The sequence below is a fragment of the Zingiber officinale genome, chromosome 6A, assembly GCF_018446385.1.
Source record: "Zingiber officinale cultivar Zhangliang chromosome 6A, Zo_v1.1, whole genome shotgun sequence".
NCBI classification, from domain to species: Eukaryota; Viridiplantae; Streptophyta; class Magnoliopsida; order Zingiberales; family Zingiberaceae; genus Zingiber; species Zingiber officinale.
This window is the reverse complement of record NC_055997.1, coordinates 44,644,249-44,663,362: the sequence shown is the minus strand read 5'-3', so window position 1 is coordinate 44,663,362 and position 19,114 is coordinate 44,644,249. Positions and strand designations below refer to the sequence as shown.

General features: G+C 43.7%; 1 protein-coding gene across 1 annotated transcript; it reads left to right on the top strand.

The window, feature by feature from the left end:
* The first annotated feature begins 1,764 nt into the window (after positions 1 to 1,764).
* LOC121994779 lies at positions 1,765 to 2,885 on the top strand. Its single transcript, XM_042548702.1, has 3 exons — positions 1,765 to 1,814; positions 2,221 to 2,649; positions 2,753 to 2,885. Exons 1-3 carry the CDS (start codon positions 1,765 to 1,767, stop codon positions 2,883 to 2,885), a joined length of 612 nt encoding a protein of 203 aa, XP_042404636.1.
* Positions 2,886 to 19,114: the final 16,229 nt, after the last annotated feature.

The window sequence follows — 19,114 nt, the reverse complement described above, 5'->3', positions numbered from 1 at the left end:
TGATGCAGAGTGCACGGTCGTCACATGGTCCCACTGGCGTGAGGGGTGACCATGACATTGGCATCATATGCATGATGCATTTATTGTTTGTGATTGTGATTGCTGCATTTATATATTGTTTGGATACCTATGTTTGACATGCATACAGGTCTTCTATACCTTTCGGACTGTTTGTCCTTATACCGGGTCCTGGTTAGTACAGATTCTCTCCTGTCTTCTTCGGTTTGCATTTACCTTTATTTTTATCAGGAGACTGTACGCATGATTAGTGCTAGGTGTTATTTCTTTACTTTGCATATCAACTGTACCTGCTGAGTGTTGGACTCACCCCGCCTCCATTGTTGTTATTTTCAGGTTGATGCTGTCAGGAGGGAGTTCCAGTCGCTAGTCCCCACAGCACGTAGTGCTAGATCTCTGCAGACCTCGATGGTTTATATATCGTTTAGTTTTGTTTTGCATTTATTGATTATGTGTGGACTTGGTTTGTTTGGATACTTGGTTGTTGTATGGATTTTTGTGATGATGATGGATTTTTATTCGATGTGTTTTTTTTTTACTACGTGCCTGCCTGGACGGCAGAAGAGGTGAGTTCACGAGTGTAGTTGAGTTGGGTGGTTTTTGAGTCGAGTATTACTACTTTGTTTGATTATATATAACTGCGTGGTGATGTTTTATTTTGTTGTTATTATTCCAGCCGCTTGTGGTGAGGTATTTGTGAGATGTAGAAAGTTTGAGATTGTCCACCGTCAGGGGAGATGCTTACAAGGACTCCTCCGGGGCATGACAATTTAGTGGTATCGAGCCGTGTTTACGATCTTTTGTTTTCGTATTTTGGATGTTTGGGATAACCTGATACCAATTTATTTACTTGGTATCAGAGCGCCAAGTTTGGCGTTACTTGTTGGATTTTTGTATTTTGGATTTTTGGGATTTATCTGATACCAATTTATTTGGTATCAGAGCGGGTTATAATACCTGCTTTTGGGGGTTCTGGAGATTTATCGGATACCTGTTGTTGGTATTCTGGATATTTGGGTTAGCCAAGTTTGCGAGTCAAACTGGTCATTTTCGGATTTTCGATATGGTTATGTTTCGAATTTCCGTTTCGGATTTGTTTGGATTTTCGGAGATTTTCTTATTCGGAATTTTGAGGTCAGAAGTTGGTGACTGGACAACGATGGAACATCTCCAGACGGCATATAGGTATGATGTTTATTTTATGATAGTTATGACATGTATTAGTATTTTATCTTTAGTACCTGTCTGGTTGCTGTAACCCATATTACATGTGATGGGATAATCATTGAGCATGGTTGACCTTATTAGAGATCAAGGATTATAGTCTCTGGTGATTTTTCATATTATACCATCAGTAGTTTTAACTTCTGTTGCAACTAGAAGGGATGGAGGCACATACCAGCCTCTGCTATTATTAGTTAGGTAGTGGATAATATCTATATCTTCATGTTGACCTAGCCAGTAGTATATCATTTTATCTTAGTTAATTTTATCAGTAAATATTGATTTACTCTTGTTAGATCGGTCAGTAGAAGACTGATTTACGTTTGTCGACTTGGGTAGTCGTAGATCGATATACCTTAGTGATTGCGAAGGATTAACGCACATTTATTAGATTTAGATAGTCGATCACAGATTCATTGTTTGGTTGGTCCGATCAGCAGGGGATCGACTTACTCTATTTTATAAAAATGCTGATCTTTGGGTGATTCATGTTTAGTTGGATATCTTGAGTACATTGGGTACATGACTTGTACTGACGGGGAGAAGACTGAATTAGCTGTATATCGTTGTCGGTTTGATCAATCTATAAAGGATTGATGTATCCTATTCCATGGGTACGTTAATTTTAGACTGTATGTGTAAAATACCGAAAAATAGGCGAATATTAATAAGGGAATTTTCCGAAATTTTTGGAAATTTTTCGGGAATTTTTCAGAGCTCGTACGGATAAGTTCACGGGGATTAAAACGGGACCGGGAAAAAAGCTTGTTTATGCTACCCATTTAAGTAAGGAAAAGTTTATTTTCTTTTTCTTTTCCTAATTCTTTTTCTTTTTCTCATTTTTCATTTTTTTTCCCCGTGTCCTCACCCAAATCTCGCCGAGTCTTCTTCTTCCCCGCGCCTTCTTCCCCTCACGGCGAATTTGCCCTAACCGCAACCGCAAGGAGGCGGTTTCCTCACTTCCTTGCCGTGCCCTAGCCGTGCGCCGCCGACGCCTCCTTCTCACTGCCGCGCCTCCGACAGTCGTTCGTCCCCGCCGTACACCGCGATCTCGACGCCACTGTGCGCCCCTCAACGCCGGCGTCTCCTCGCTGGCACTCAGGCACATCCGAGCAGAGGTCTTCCTCTACCCGACGCCGACATCTCTCCTTTTCCTCCCGAGCCGAACACCGACGCCTCTGCCTTAGCCATCTCGCGCCGCCACCACAGCCGGTCACCGCGACTCCTCTTGTGGGCTCGTGACACAGCCGACTCCCTGCTGCCAGTGCCCTATTTTGGGTTCACAGTCAGCCGAGCTCTCCTCACAGCAGTGCCGCAGACCTCCATCTCGTGTGCCCTAGGTTTGGATTGTGCCGCCCCTGAGTTTGCTTCGCCGACGCTGTGCCCTAACATTTTCGTCGGCCACAGGTTTGATCCATCACAGATTGTAGGCTCTGTACCCTAGCTTTGATTGGAATTGGGTTGTTTTTGGTTGATTTTGGATTTTTTATTTTTCTTGATTTGTGGTCAGTGAAGTAATCAGCAAGGAGTTTGGGTTTGTGGATGATTTTGGGTTCCGGCAGCTATCCCATTTAGCAGCCTACTTAATTGTCAACAGCAACACACTGCGACCGGGAATCAAGAAACTACAGGATGTGAATTGAGGTAAGGTTTAGGGTTTTGATCTTGTGGTAGATTATTGCTAGTGTGTTAGTAATAATTATTGATTTAGGTTTAGAAGTTGTATAACGGTGTAGTTGGGGTTAATGAAACTAACCCTAACTGGTCAGTGGATTAGAAATTAGTTTAGCTAGTTGTTTATAATTAAATTAGCTAAACTGTGCGATTTAACATGGGACTTTGACGCGAGACGAGTATCTCGGAGTCAGATTGGACCTTTCTATTTTGGAGGCGGGTACTTTTGACTTATTGTCTTTGATATGCTTAGTAATGAAAATAATATGTTGCATTAATTGTGTTTCCTATTTGTTTCGGTTAATCACTGCCCAACACATGTTACCTGTTTGATTGATTGTTTGATTTCATTTCGTATTGATCTTGTACCGATCTATCATGCTCATGGGTAGTGATATAACCATGTTTTACCATGTCAGGACCTAGGTTTGATACCTTATTTGATCAGTATACCTTGATATGATTTATTCACTATGGTGCCCATTGTTATATGTCCAGAGGTTGGTTTAGTATATTACCATGCTTAGTGACATGCACCATTTGCATGATCGCATGCTGTGCGATTACTGTTCGGTGCTCCGTTGTGACGCTCATGGGTAGCGTGACACAGCGTGGTAGCACGTCAGTTTGACTCTTCCGGTGCTCCGTTGATCCGCTCAGGGGTAGTGTGACGCAGCGTGTAGCACGTTAGAGATTCCTCCCCGTCATAGTGTACCGGGAGATGAGAGCATTGCGCTCCCCCATTTATGATTTGGGGTAGGAGTACGTATGTACTCCGACAGCATCCCGTCCACTCGATCACTCATCAGGAGTAGTGTTGCAGAGTGCACGGTCGTCACAGCCCTACCCACTTGGTCCCACTTTTGTTGTGAGTTGGCTGACTGGCGTCAGGGGTGACCATGACATTGGCATCATATGCATGATGCATTTATTGTTTGTGATTGTGATTGCTGCATTTATATGCTGCATATTGTTTGGATACCTATGTTTGACATGCATACAGGATTCCTATACCACTTGGACTGTTTGTCCTTATACTCAGGTCCTGGTTAGTACAGATTCTCTCTTGTCTTCTTCGGTTGCATTTACCTTTATTTTTATCAGGAGACTGTACGCATGATTAGTGCTAGGTGTTATTTCTTGCATATCAATTGTACTCGCGAGTGTTGGACTCACCCCGCTCCATTGTCGTTATTTTCGTGTTGATGTCGGAGGGAGTTCCAGTCGCTAGTCCCCACAGCACGTAGTGCTAGATCTCTGCAGACCTCGATGGTTTATATATCGTTTAGTTTTGTTTTGCATTTATTGATTATGTGTGGACTTGGTTTGTTTGGATACTTGGTTGTTGTATGGATTTTTGTGATGATGATGGATTTTTATTCGATGTGTTTTTTTACTACGTGCCTGCCTGGACGGCAGAAGAGGTGAGTTCGTCGGTTTTGAGCTTTACGAGTGTAGTTGAGTTGGGTGGTTTTTGAGTCAGAGTATTACTACTTTGTTTGATTATATATAACTGCGTGGTGATGTTTTATTTTGTTGTTATTATTCCAGTCGCCTGTGACTGAGGTATTTGTGAGATGTAGAAAAGTTTGAGATTGTCCACCGTACAGGGGAGATGCTGCCGAAATTTTCTCGGACAAGGACTCCTCTGGGGCATGACAATTTAGTGGTATCAGAGCCAGGTTTACGATCTTTTGTTTTCGTATTTTGGATGTTTGGGATAACCTGATACCAATTTATTTACTTGGTATCAGAGCGCCAAGTTTGGTGTTACTTGTTGGATTTTTGTATTTTGGATTTTTGGGATTTATCTGATACCAATTTATTTGGTATCAGAGCGGGTTATGATACCTGCTTTTGGAGGTTCTGGAGATTTATCGGATACCTGTTGTTGGTATTCTGGATATTTGGGTTAGCCAAGTTTGCGAGTCAAACTGGTCATTTTCGGATTTTCGATATGGTGATGTTTCGAATTTCCGTTTCGGATTTGTTTGGATTTTCGGAGATTTTCTTATTCGGAATTTTGAGGTCAGAAGTTGGTGACTGGACAACGATGGAACATCTCCAGACGGCATATAGGTATGATGTTTATTTTATGATAGTTATGACATGTATTAGTATTTTATCTTTAGTACCTGTCTGGTTGCTGTAACCCATATTACATGTGATGGGATAATCATTGAGCATGGTTGACCTTATTAGAGATCAAGGATTATAGTCTCTGGTGATTTTTCATATTATACCATCAGTAGTTTTAACTTCTGTTGCTACTAGAAGGGATGGAGGCACATACCAGCCTCTGCTATTATTAGTTAGGTAGTGGATAATATCTATATCTTCATGTTGACCTAGCCAGTAGTATATCATTTTATCTTAGTTAATTTTATCAGTAAATATTGATTTACTCTTGTTAGATCGGTCAGTAGAAGACTGATTTACGTTTGTCGACTTGGGTAGTCGTAGATCGATATACCTTAGTGATTGCGAAGGATTAACATACATTTATTAGATTTAGATAGTCGATCACAGATTCATTGTTTGGTTGGTCCGATCAGCAGGGGATCGACTTACTCTATTTTATAAAAATGCTGATCTTTGGGTGATTCATGTTTACTTGGATATCTTGAGTACATTGGGTACATGACTTGTACTGACGGGGAGAAGACTGAATTAGCTGTATATCGTTGTCGGTTTGATCAATCTATAAAGGATTGATGTATCCTATTCCATGGGTACGTTAATTTTAGACTGTATGTGTAAAATACCGGAAAATAGGCGAATATTAATAAGGGAATTTTCCGAAATTTTTGGAAATTTTTCGGGAATTTTTCAGAGCTCGTACGGATAAGTTCACGGGGATTAAAACGGGACCGGGAAAAAAGCTTGTTTATGCTACCCATTTAAGTAAGGAAAAGTTTATTTTCTTTTTCTTTTCCTAATTCTTTTTATTTTTCTTATTTTTCATTTTTTTTTCCCGTGTCCTCACCCAAATCTCACCGAGTCTTCTTCTTCCCCGCGCCTTCTCCCCCTCACGGCGAATTTGCCCTAACCGCAACCGCAAGGAGGCGGTTTCCTCACTTCCTTGCCGTGCCCTAGCCGTGCGCCGCCGACGCCTCCTTCTCACTGCCGCGCCTCCGACAGTCGTTCGTCCCCGCCGTACACCGCGATCTCGACGCCACTGTGCGCCCCTCAACGCCGGCGTCTCCTCGCTGGCACTCAGGCACATCCGAGCAGAGGTCTTCCTCTACCCGACGCCGACATCTCTCCTTTTCCTCCCGAGTCGAACACCGACGCCTCTGCCTTAGCCATCTCGCGCCGCCACCACAGCCGGTCACCGCGACTCCTCTTGTGGGCTCGTCAGCTGAGCTCTCCTCACAGCAGTGCCGCAGACCTCCATCTCGTGTGCCCTAGGTTTGGATTGTGCCGCCGCTGAGTTTGCTTCGCCGACGCTATGCCCTAACATTTTCGCCGGCCACAGGTTTGATCCATCACAGATTGTAGGCTCTGTACCCTAGCTTTGATTGGAATTGGGTTGTTTTTGGTTGATTTTGGATTTTTTATTTTTCTTGATTTGTGGTCAGTGAAGTAATCAGCAAGGAGTTTGGGTTTGTGGATGATTTTGGGTTCCGGCAGCTATCCCATTTAGCAGCCTACTTAATTATCAACGGCAACACACTGCGACCGGGAATCAAGAAACTACAGGCTGTGAATTGAGGTAAGGTTTAGGGTTTTGATCTTGTGGTAGATTATTGCTAGTGTGTTAGTAATAATTATTGATTTAGGTTTAGAAGTTGTATAACGGTGTAGTTGGGGTTAATGAAACTAACCCTAACTGGTCAGTGGATTAGAAATTAGTTTAGCTAGTTGTTTATAATTAAATTAGCTAAACTGTGCGATTTAACATGGGACTTTGACGCGAGACGAGTATCTCGGAGTCAGATTGGACCTTTCTATTTTGGAGGCGGGTACTTTTGACTTATTGTCTTTGATATGCTTAGTAATGAAAATAATATGTTGCATTAATTGTGTTTCCTATTTGTTTCGGTTAATCACTGCCCAACACATGTTACCTGTTTGATTGATTGTTTGATTTCATTTCGTATTGATCTTGTACCGATCTATCATGCTCATGGGTAGTGATATAACCATGTTTTACCATGTCAGGTCCTAGGTTTGATAGCTTATTTGATCAGTATACCTTGATATGATTTATTCACTATGGTGCCCATTGTTATATGTCCAGAGGTTGGTTTAGTATATTACCATGCTTAGTGACATGCACCATTTGCATGATCGCATGCTGTGCGATAGATTGTTGAGCACTTTGCCAGTTTTCATCACTGTTCGGTGCTCCGTTGTGACGCTCATGGGTAGCGTGACACAGCGTAGTAGCACGTTAGTTTGACTCTTCCGGTGCTCCGTTGATCCGCTCAGGGGTAGTGTGACGCAGCGTGTAGCACGTTAGAGATTCCTCCCCGTCATAGTGTACCGGGAGATGAGAGCATTGCGCTCCCCCATTTATGATTTGGGGTAGGAGTACGTATGTACTCCGACAGCATCCCGTCCACTCGATCACTCATCAGGAGTAGTGTTGCAGAGTGCACGGTCGTCACAGCCCTACCCACTTGGTCCCACTTTTGTTGTGAGTTGGCTGACTGGCGTCAGGGGTGACCATGACATTGGCATCATATGCATGATGCATTTATTGTTTGTGATTGTGATTGCTGCATTTATATGCTGCATATTGTTTGGATACCTATGTTTGACATGCATACAGGTCTTCTATACCTTTCAGACTGTTTGTCCTTATACCGGGTCCTGGTTAGTACAGATTCTCTCTTGTCTTCTTCGGTTGCATTTACCTTTATTTTTATCAGGAGACTGTACGCATGATTAGTGCTAGGTGTTATTTCTTTACTTTGCATATCAATTATACCTGCTGAGTGTTGGACTCACCCCGCCTCCATTGTCGTTATTTTCAGGTTGATGCTGTCAGGAGGGAGTTCCAGTCGCTAGTCCCCACAGCACGTAGTGCTAGATCTCTGCAGACCTCGATGGTTTATATATCGTTTAGTTTTGTTTTGCATTTATTGATTATGTGTGGACTTGGTTTGTTTGGATACTTGGTTGTTGTATGGATTTTTGTGATGATGATGGATTTTTATTCGATGTGTTTTTTTACTACGTGCCTGCCTGGACGGCAGAAGAGGTGAGTTCATCGGTTTTGAGCTTTACGAGTGTAGTTGAGTAGGGTGGTTTTTGAGTCAGAGTATTACTACTTTGTTTGATTATATATAACTGCGTGGTGATGTTTTATTTTGTTGTTATTATTCCAGCCGCCTGTGGCTGAGGTATTTGTGAGATGTAGAAAAGTTTCAGATTGTCCACCGTACAGGGGAGATGCTGCCGAAATTTTCTCGGATAGGGACTCCTCTGGGGCGTGACAGTATGTACCCAGTTGGATAATTTAGAAGGTAGCATAGGGAATGTCAGGTTGATTGAATTAAATATGTTGATTTTGCATATCTATGTGGTGTGTACATATGATTATTATGTGTTGTAGGAGTGTTATGATGGACGGTCTAATTGCATGTAGTGGGTGTATACTTTTCCAGTTATGATTGTTGTGGGTTTCTAGTAGATTATACCCGAGTGGTCTGATTGGTTTATTGGAGGTATTTTGTCGATTAAATCTATGTTGTGAAATGTGCACATATGTTTGAGTGTTTTATTGGAGGTATCTTATCAATTTAATCTGAGTTGTGATATGTGCAGATGTGTTCGTGTAATATTCGAGGTATTTTGTTCATTATATTTGTTCTGTGTGTACACTCGTGTCGATTATGATTTGTTGGAAGTATTACGTTGATTATACTCTTGGCATAGATGTATATATGTCATGTGAGTGTTGTTTGAGGTGTATTGTCGATTATACCTATGTTGATATATGCACACGGGTTCGGTATGCATTGTTGGAGGTATCACGATGATTTATACCTATGTTGTGAGTATATTTGGTGTGTACTAATTGGAGGATTATGTCGATCATACATGTGTTGTGTGTGCACGTGTGCCGGGTGTATGGTTGGTAGCATCATGATGATTCTACCTATGTTGGATGTAGAATGTTGATTGTCTACATTATGTTATTGGTTGTATTACCCTATCAACTAATTCTCCCATTAGTGGGTAACCGACCCACTAGGATGATGATAGAGTTAAATAAGGAATTGATTTGCGTACTGGATTGTGATACCCTTGGCTGTTCACAGTGATATGTGGTAGAGTGATTTCGTGCAGTCTCTAGTTGGATAGTAAGATGTCTTGATCACTTATGGATTGGTGGTGGTGGAGCGTTGCTCCCACATATTGTGGATTGCTTGTAGTGGAGTATTGCTCCCATATTTATTGCAGATACATATTTCGGATTATTTGTGGTGGAGCGTTGCTCCCACATATGGAGGATTTCTTGTGGTAGAGCGTTGCTCCCACATATGTGGTATTTCGTGTGATGGAGCATTGCTCTCACATTGGATGATCTATTCTTTGGTGATTTACATCGTTGGTGATCAGATTCCTGACTTGTTGTCGAGGATCTTATGGTTAGTAATGTTTGTGATACGGACATTATGTGTCTTGGTTTTACCATTAGGGGCTTGCGGAGCCTTAGATGTTTTCAGGGACTCGGTGAATTTGATATTCCTAGGATGTTTGAGTTGGTTTCCATTGTCTTTGTTGACGATGTTGTGATCTATTTCAGATCTGAGGTGAGTCACGTACACCATCTTCGCATAGTTCTAGAGATGTTTCGACGGAAACGTCTATATGTGAAGATCAGTAGTACGTATTTTGGTTGTCTTTTGTGAGATGTTTGAGACACACGATCACCAGTAGGAGTATACCGTGGTTCCACAGGAGATAGGGGTTGTTACAGTTTGGAGTAGACGGAGTCTATAGAGGAGGCTCGCAACTTTCTTTGTTTGGCTCGATATTTCCGGAGATACGTTGAGGGTTTCTCTCGGATTGCTATGCCACTTACACGCCTGACCAGGAAAGGCGTGAAGTTCACTTGGACTGAGGATTGCGAGACCAGCTTCTAGGAGCTGAAGCGGAGACTAATGTTGGCTCCGATTTTGGTTTTACCTTCTGGAGAGGACGGATTCGTGCTCTATACTGACGCATCTCTACAGGGTTTGGGTGCTGTTTAGATGCAGCACGGCAGGGTAGTCTCCTACTTCTCGGCAGTTGAAGGAGCATGAGGAGAACTACCCAGTACATGACTTGTGGCTGGCCGCCATTATTTTTACCTTGAAGATTTAGCGGCATTATCTGTACGGTATTACCTTTGAGATTCTTACGGATCACAGAGTCTCAAATATATTTTCACCCAGAAGAAACTTAATCTCCGATAAAGGAGATGGATGGAATTCCTAAAGGATTATGACTGTACCATTAGCTACCACCCGGGGAAAGCTATTGTGGTTACTGATGCACTCAGCAGGAAGTCCCGAGGTACTTTAGCTTGCCACCGAGTAGTGGTCACAGACTTGGTTCAGGGTTTTGGTGAGTTAGGCCTTCAGGAACAAGGACAGACAGAGCAGGGTATTCTTGTTACCATGGTTGCTTAGTCGTCGATCAGGACGAGGATCTGAGAGGCCCAGGTTGGTGATCAGCATTTGCAGTTCATTGGCAGCTAGATAGCTTCCGAGCAGCAGACCGAGTTCACACGAGACGAAGAGGGTATTATATTCTTCCGAGGCAGATTATGCATACCTCAGTCTCATTCGGTCTTACAGGAGCTACTTCAGGAGACATATCGCTCTCGATTTGTGATCCACCCGGGTAGGACTCGCATGTATCGAGATTTGAGGTGTTCCTACTGGTGGAACGGTATGAAGAAAGACATCGCAGAATTTGTAGCTAGATGTCTTGTCTGTCAGCAGGTGAAGGCTGAGCACCAGAGACCTGCCGGTTTATTTCAGCGGATTCCTATTCCTGAGTGGAAATGAGAACATATTACCAGGGACTTTGTGGTGGGTTTGCCTAGAACACGACGCGGCCATTACACGATTTGGGTAATGTAACGCCCGAAAATTCTCAAAACTATATTAGAAATATTCTATAATTATTCTGGAATTTTTAGATATTTTTCCGGAATTTTTAGAGTAGCGGAAGTAGCAAAAATAATTAGAAAACGAAAACGGCCTAAGCGGGAATTGAATCCGAGACCTATGGTTTACGGATAATACTAGTAACCAGTTGAACCCAGCAGGGTCGTGCTGAAAGAAAGGGGAGTCAATTATATTTATATTTAAGTTGGGCTTAGTTACCCACTTAATATAAATAGGAAATTTAAGTGGGGTTTGGTTTATTTTTAATTGGTTCGGTAATTTCTCCTCCTCACCCTAACCTCACGCCGCACCTCTCCCTCTTCTTCTTCCTCTCGGTGCCAATCCTAGGGTTCCCTCCCTAGGGCCTCAAGGTCATCTTCCGGTGACAACTCCGGCACGAGGACGCTCTTCTTCGCGAGGGGAACGCATAGACGCGAGAAGATCGTCGAAAGGATCGTCTCCACCGGAATTCTAGCGAATAGAATTGTAAGGAAATTAGCGTAAGAGGTAAGAAACCCCTCACCTGCAGTATAAGTAGCTTTCGTTTGATTGCATGCCTTTAGTTTAGCTATATGCAGATTTTTCGGCACCCAGGGTGTGTTTAAACCCTCCTCACAGATTAGGGATCTAGATGAGCACCTCTAGATGGGCCAGACACGTTGTTCTCCTTCTGTTGGAGGCTCTAGACGTTGTCGGGTGCCTAGAGGTGGTCTCCCTATTAGAGGGGAGAGTTGGAGCACACCAGGTGTTCGAAAAAATGATTAGTGTAGCTAAATACCACCTCAGATATTTTTAACAGATCAGTTAAATGCATTAGTAGTATTTAAATCAGTATATTAGTCTAGTTTCAGCTTACATGGGACTACGGTCCAATGGGTGGGCTCCCACAGTCGCCTCTAGGTTTAGATAACCTAGATCTAGGTTCAGATAACCTAGAAACAGCAAAATAAGCAATTAGTAGCTATATTCAGTATTTTATTTTCAGTGACACTGTACTGGACCAGATGTCCATTTGGGTTGGGCTCCCACAGTCGTCCCTAGGTTCAGATAACCTAGTAAACTCTACTAAATGCGGGACTTGCAAACCCGGGTCTAGTTAGGGATGCGCGCACAGCAAGTACAGTTGTCGGGCCCAGACAGCAGCATGATTACTATTTTCACTTATTATGATAATAGCTTTTAAACTTATAATCTAGTTATGTGATTATAGTTTAAGATCAGTACTAGCTCAGTTTTAGCTCAGTTTCAGTTATAGTTTCAGCTTATTTTCTCCTAGTTGATACCATGAGATAGCTCCATGCTTAGATTTTATTATGCATGTCATGTTTCAGTATTTATGCCATGTAAGTTCAGTATGCCATGCTTTAACAAATCCAGTGCATGTTTTTAAATAGCATTCTTTAAAAACATGATTGCATCGTTGCATGTTTTTGTGAGGTAGATGGTTTCTTACTAAGCTTAAAGCTTACAGATACTTTTTCCTTATACTGCAGATAAAGGTAAAGGGAAAATAGATTAGCAGAGGAAGCTGAAGGTCAATGTAGTGATGGTGTGTGTGGCAGGAACCTGGAATGAAGATCCTTAGGGAGTTTAGCAAATTAAGAACTTAGTTTATTTTCTCAAGTACCTTTATGCACTTTTAGACCTTAGAATGTTTAAACCATGGAAGATTTGTTTAAGTTGTTAGTAATTATGTTGGAATGCTAGTTAATAGATGTTAGAACTTAGTTCAATTGATTTTAGAACTCTTATATGAGATTTTGGCACGAACTAGTGCTGAAATCAGGAGTTCTGATTCGAAATCAAAAACCAGATCGATCAGAATTGGGTTGTGCCACTGGATCGGTCAGCTGACCGATCCAGTCGCGAACAGAGAGTTAGCGTCTGCGAACAGAGAGTAGCGAAGCTCACTGATCGGTCAGCCGACCGATCAGTGAGCCACTGGATCGGTCTACCGACCGATCAGTGTACTCCTGGATCGGTCGGTAAACCGATCCAGCCGCATACAGAAGCGAGATGGGTTGTGGATCGGTCAGCCGACCGATCCAGGGTTTTTCTCCGTGCCAGTATTAAGCTGGATCGATCACTGGATCGATCCGACAGCCCAATCGATTCATGGATCGATTGAAATGCCTGATTACAGCTAGCAGTACATCCGAGAGGCATAGATTATCTTCCCTAGCATGTGTACAACTCCTAGGTACACCTAGAATATTAAGTTCAGATTTTACAGTAATCAGTTTAGCAAAATTTTAATCAATCCAGATTTCCGTATTAGTAATTTAGCATAGCATAATGTAGCGATCGGCCTCACAGCCTAGTTAGTAGAAGGCGGGTCGTTACAGAGTGGTATCAGAGCAGTGTTCCGTACTTCCTACACACACATCAGCATTGTACCTACAGCTTCCAAGTAAGAATACCTCTCACTTTGTATGTTTATTGCTTTTCTGTTATAGATAACTAAAGCATGCTCGTTTATGATAGTAGTTAACATGATAACAATAGTTAGTCCCTTATGATTGTGTTAGTCATGTATGTCCTCCATATCTCTAGAGATGGCACGAGGACGCCCAGCTAGAAGGGCAACAGCTACTGAGCCCCAGACCTTACAGCACTAGTGGCTCAGTTATAGCAGCAGCTAGCTGAACAGCAACAGGAAATAGCCACCTTAAAGGCTAGTCAGCAGGACACTCCCACTGTCACCCCGGAGCCTAACTTAGCGACACCAGTGGTTTTAGAGGTTCCACCAGTCCAGCCTACGGCACCAGTAGCCCCAGCAGCAGTAGAGGAAAAGAGAGAAGCCTATTTGATCCAGTGGCAGAGAGTCAAGCCCGAGAATTTCTCAGGCACCAGTGAACCATGGGATGCACAAGCCTGGTTCAAAACACTGGAGAGTACGATGGAGCTTCTGGACTGGCCAGAACACGAGAAGGTGAAGTGCACCTCCTTCTGTTTGACAGGAGATGTGTTGGAGGATCGGTGGCCGGCTTGAAGGGGGGTTGGATAGACGGCGCCCCCAAATCGTTAGCTTCCTACACTATTGTTAGCTTGCGCAGCGGAAATACAAATACTAAAGCAATGAATACGAAAGATAAAGAAAGAAAAGAACTAGCAAACCAATACACGTTCGTTTAACGTGGTTCGGAGATGATGCTCCTACTCCACGGCTGTCCGTAAGGTGGACGATCCCGATCCTTCGGTGGATTAGCCCCCGGAAACTCCGGCTATCTCAAGTCGCTCCTTGTGGGTGGAGAAACCTCACCACAACACACCAAGACCTCTTGGATTCCACAAACACTTGAGCACTTGTAGACTACTAATTAGACCTTAACCAAGTCTAATTTCGTTAAGTTGGCCGGCCATACCAAGCTCCTTCTTATAGAGCTTGGAACAAATCAGAACCTCGATTTTGACCGTGGTCCTTGCACCACCGATCGATGCCACCCAACGACTATCTCAACTCTCACATAGGCATCACCGATCGTCCATACACCACCGATCACATAAAGACGCTACGATCGCACAAGAAACCCTAAAACTAGGATTTTACTCGAGTATAATCTCTCATGCACTCCCTCACGACTCACTTGACTCTTCTTTACGCCTTGACCTCTTGCCTTCAAGCTTACTTCCTTTGGCTCTCGTCCCTCGGATGCATCCAAGCCCGCGGATCGTCCCCAATGCCATCCTTCGCGTATGCCTCGAAGTCGCTTCCCTCGGCCCTTGTCCTTGCTGCCTTGTCCACGATCCCTCAAATGCATTCAAGCCCGCGGCTTGTCCTCAATGCTATCCTTCATCGGACCCGAAGCCGTCAACCTGAGTCACATGCATACTCACATACACATATCAAATAACGAGGGTAAACCTAACTTAAACCCTTTGCCCAAACACCAAAACACATGGTCCCGCGGACCATTGGGATTGCTCCAACAATCTCCCCCTTTTTGGTGTTTGGCAATACGTTTAAGTTAGGGAAAACATATAGCAAATAAACATGCTAAAAACAAATGGACTTACGATGCCAAGGCTACACACTTGGACTTACTCCGCCGAATGGACTTACGTTGCCAAGGCTACACACTTGGCAACCGCCGAATGGACTTACGATGCCAAGGCTACACACTTGGCAACCGCCGAATCAAAATGCAAACATACATTAAAACCTATCACAAGGCTCCCCCTACACCTAAGCTCCCCAATGAGCTAGGATTTTACCACAGGGCTTTTTAAGAACCTATCACAAGGCTCCCCCTACGCAAAGGCACTAAAGGTTTTCCCAACTAAACCTTAATTCTCCCCCTTTGCCTAACATCCAAAAAGTTCTCCAACAATATCCCAATTGTTGAAAACTTATCATCCAAACTGACCCTAAACTCATGTATTTATCCCCCATGGATCCCATACATCTAAACGAGTTGACATGGTCAAGATCAGCGCTGAAAAACACTTTCAGGCTGGTATCAGTCGACTGACCAAAGTGTCAGTCGACTGCCCCCTTCGACAAAACCTTACAGAAGCATTCTGTGGTCGAAATCTACTGTTACCAGTCGACTGGTATCTGTACCAGTCGACTGGTACCCTATTTCTGAAAAAATCAGCCTTTTCAGGCCAACTTCAGAAATACACCAGAAATTCCCTAGACCTCCAAAAATTCCCAAATTTTGTGGAGAGGTCTATTGTACCCTTGTCTACTTGGGAAAAATATATTACAAAATATATCTATCACTAATCCCAAGATTGACACAAAATCCAAAACTAGCTACATTGTTCAATTGAACCTTGACCTAAAGTCCTAGTTTTGCCTTCCTTTTGATGTATCTGCCCATACCAACCCACAATGCATCCCTAGCATTGGTTTATATGGCATCTATACATCCAAAACCAATTATCATGCTATATGACCCCAAATGTCATATTTCTTGCATGAAACACAAACCATGTGTGCCAAATCCCTAAGGTTGAGACTCAAATCCGTCTCTAAACCTTTTGGCACATTCCATGACTCATCTAGACCCCCAAGTAGAACCCACCTGAGATCCATTGGCCATGAGTCCCAATTTGACTCTTTGAGCTCCCCCTAGAGCTCTTAGCCTTAGCCACCTCCCTAGGTGACTCATCTATTGTGGCTACACCACAATGATGTCCCTTAGAAGATCTAGTTATCTTTTTGACCTTGGACACATCATCCTTGCCATAATCATATGCAACCCTAGCATATTTCTTTTTATTGGCCTTGGATGACTCTCCCTTGCCCTTATCATTTGCCACCTTAGCACATGGTCTCCTTTTGACCTTGGAGACACTAGATCGGTATCCCAAACCCGATCTATCATTGTTGGGTTTTTGACTCCCCAATACCATACTTAATCCCTTAGATCCAATAGTGAATCTCTTAAGGAATTTCTCTAAACCATCAAGCTTTGCCTTCAAAGCTTGATTCTCCCTTTCTAGGTTCCTAACCCTAGAGTCAACATGTCCACCTTGGACATTCCTAGACCTACCCTTTCTAGGCATGTGTCTCCCCTTTTTGGGATTAATGCCTTGGTTCTCCGTTACCTTCTTCTCCTTAGGTAATGAGAATTTAACGTGTCTAGGTCTATCATGTATAGGTCTCCTAGGGTTATGATCTACATTAACCCTATTCTTATCATGATATTTAAATCCAAAATTTTTCATTGCTACATAATGATAATCATTATTTTTCCTAGCATGCTTGGAAGAATGAAAATTTGAATTACAATTCAAATTAGGGTATACCTCCCTTACCCTTGAAGCTCCCCCTTGACACTTGCTTCTCTCCTTCTTCTCCCATTTCTTTAGATGCGCTAGCTTCTTAATTTCTCCCTTCTTGGGGCATTTGGTGTGGTAGTGGCCCTTCTCTCCACACGTGAAGCACACTATGTGCTTTTTCTCCTTCTTCTTCCTACAACTCAATAAATCAATTAAAATTGCTATTACCTTTGAGTTTGCCTCCGATCGTGAGGTTTGCTCCTCCGTCCAATGTCGTGTTCGGAGCTTCTTTCCTTTCTTGTCCTTTGGGACTTTGAACGGTTCATTTACCACCATCATGGTGTCCCAATCCGTGTTGAAGAAGATCTCCATCTTCTTCATCCAATAGGTGATGTCCCCAAGGCTTCCTCCTTCAAATTTTGGAGGGACAATCAACCCGGCCATCTTATGCTTCCTTGGCGATTAGTCCAACGGAGAGCGTCCTCGCTCTGATACCACTTGTTGGAGGATCGGTGGCCGGCTTGAAGGGGGGTTGGATAGACGGCGCCCCCAAATCGTTAGCTTCCTACACTATTGTTAGCTTGCGCAGCGGAAATACAAATACTAAAGCAATGAATACGAAAGATAAAGAAAGAAAAGAACTTGCAAACCAATACACGTTCGTTTAACGTGGTTCGGAGATGATGCTCCTACTCCATGGCTGTCCGTAAGGTGGACGATCCCGATCCTTCGGTGGATTAGCCCCCGGAAACTCCGGCTATCTCAAGTCTCTCCTTGTGGGTGGAGAAACCTCACCACAACACACCAAGACCTCTTGGATTCCACAAACACTTGAGCACTTGTAGACTACTAATTAGACCTTAACCAAGTCTAATTTCGTCAAGTTGGCCGGCCATACCAAGCTCCTTCTTATAGATCTTGGAACAAATCAGAACCTGATTTGCCCGTTACCAGTCGACTGGTCCTTGCACCAGTCGACTGATGCCAGCCCAACGGCTATCTCAACGGCTCTCTGCTACAGTGCATCAATCGACTGGTCCATACACCAGTCGACTGCTACAGTACGCTACAGTAACTGCTATAGTGCGCTACAGTAACTGCTACAGTGCCGCTACAGTAAAACCCTAAAACTAGGATTTTACTCTGAGTACAATCTCTTATGCACTCGTACCCTCACGACTCACTTGACTCTTCTTTTACAGCCTTGACCTCTTGCCTTCAAGCTTACTTCCTTTGGCTCTCGTCCCTCGGATGCATCCAAGCCCGCGGCTCGTCCCCAATGCCATCCTTCGCGTATGCCTCGAAGTCGCTTCCCTCCGCCCTTGTCCTTGCTGCCTTGTCCACGATCCCTCAGATGCATTCATGCACGCGGCTTGTCCTCAATGCTATCCTTCATCGGACCCGAAGCCGTCAACCTGAGTCACATGTGTCACTTGCAGTCCTGCACAACTCAAGTACACATATCAAATAACGAGGGTAAACCTAACTTAAACCCTTTGCCCAAACACCAAAACACATGGTCTCGCGGACCATTGGGATTGCTCCAACAAGATGCACGTATGTGGTGGGAGAGAATCAGAGCGAAGCGCCCAGTAAGTCAGATGACATGGGCAGACTTCGAGAAAGAATTCTTTGAGGAGTTCTTTCACACGCGGGTCACAAACCGTCACTACGACGAGTTCACTGAGTTTCGTCAGGGCAACCTATCAGTTGAGGAAGCCGTGAAGAAATTCAACAGGTTGGCTCGTCTATGCCCTGAATTAGTCAGCACAGAAAAAGAACGAGTCCGGTTGATGCTCAAGATGCTGAGGCCGGAAATAGCGATGAACGTGGCTAGTGGTGTTCATAGGCCACAAACCACAGAGGAGCTAGTGAGCAGTGCTCTAATCACTGAGCATTACCAGAATAGCATCAAGCAGCAGAAGTAAGTGCAAGGAGGCTCAGTCATTCAGAAACAACAAGGCCACAGCTCCAACTGGAAAGGGAACTCCAGCAACAAGCGCAAACCAGGGAGTTACCCAAAAGGAGGGCCAGCCAGCAAGCAGCCCAGTTATCCAAAGTGTACTACTTGTGGGAAATTCCATCCTGGAGTTTGTCGTAAGGGCACACGAGGATGCTTCGAATGCGGACAGGAAGGGCATATGGCCAAGCAGTGTCCAAACAAGACCAGTCTTCCTCAGCCACAACCGATTCAGTATGGAGGCCAGACAGCTCAGTTACATCAGATGCAGGCCGCTTTAGATGGCCCACATATCAGCCAGGGAAGATTAGAAGCCCCTCCAGCTACGACGAATGCGAGGATCTACTCACTCACCAGAGAGGACGTAGCAAATGCCTCGACAGTTGTTACAGGTCAG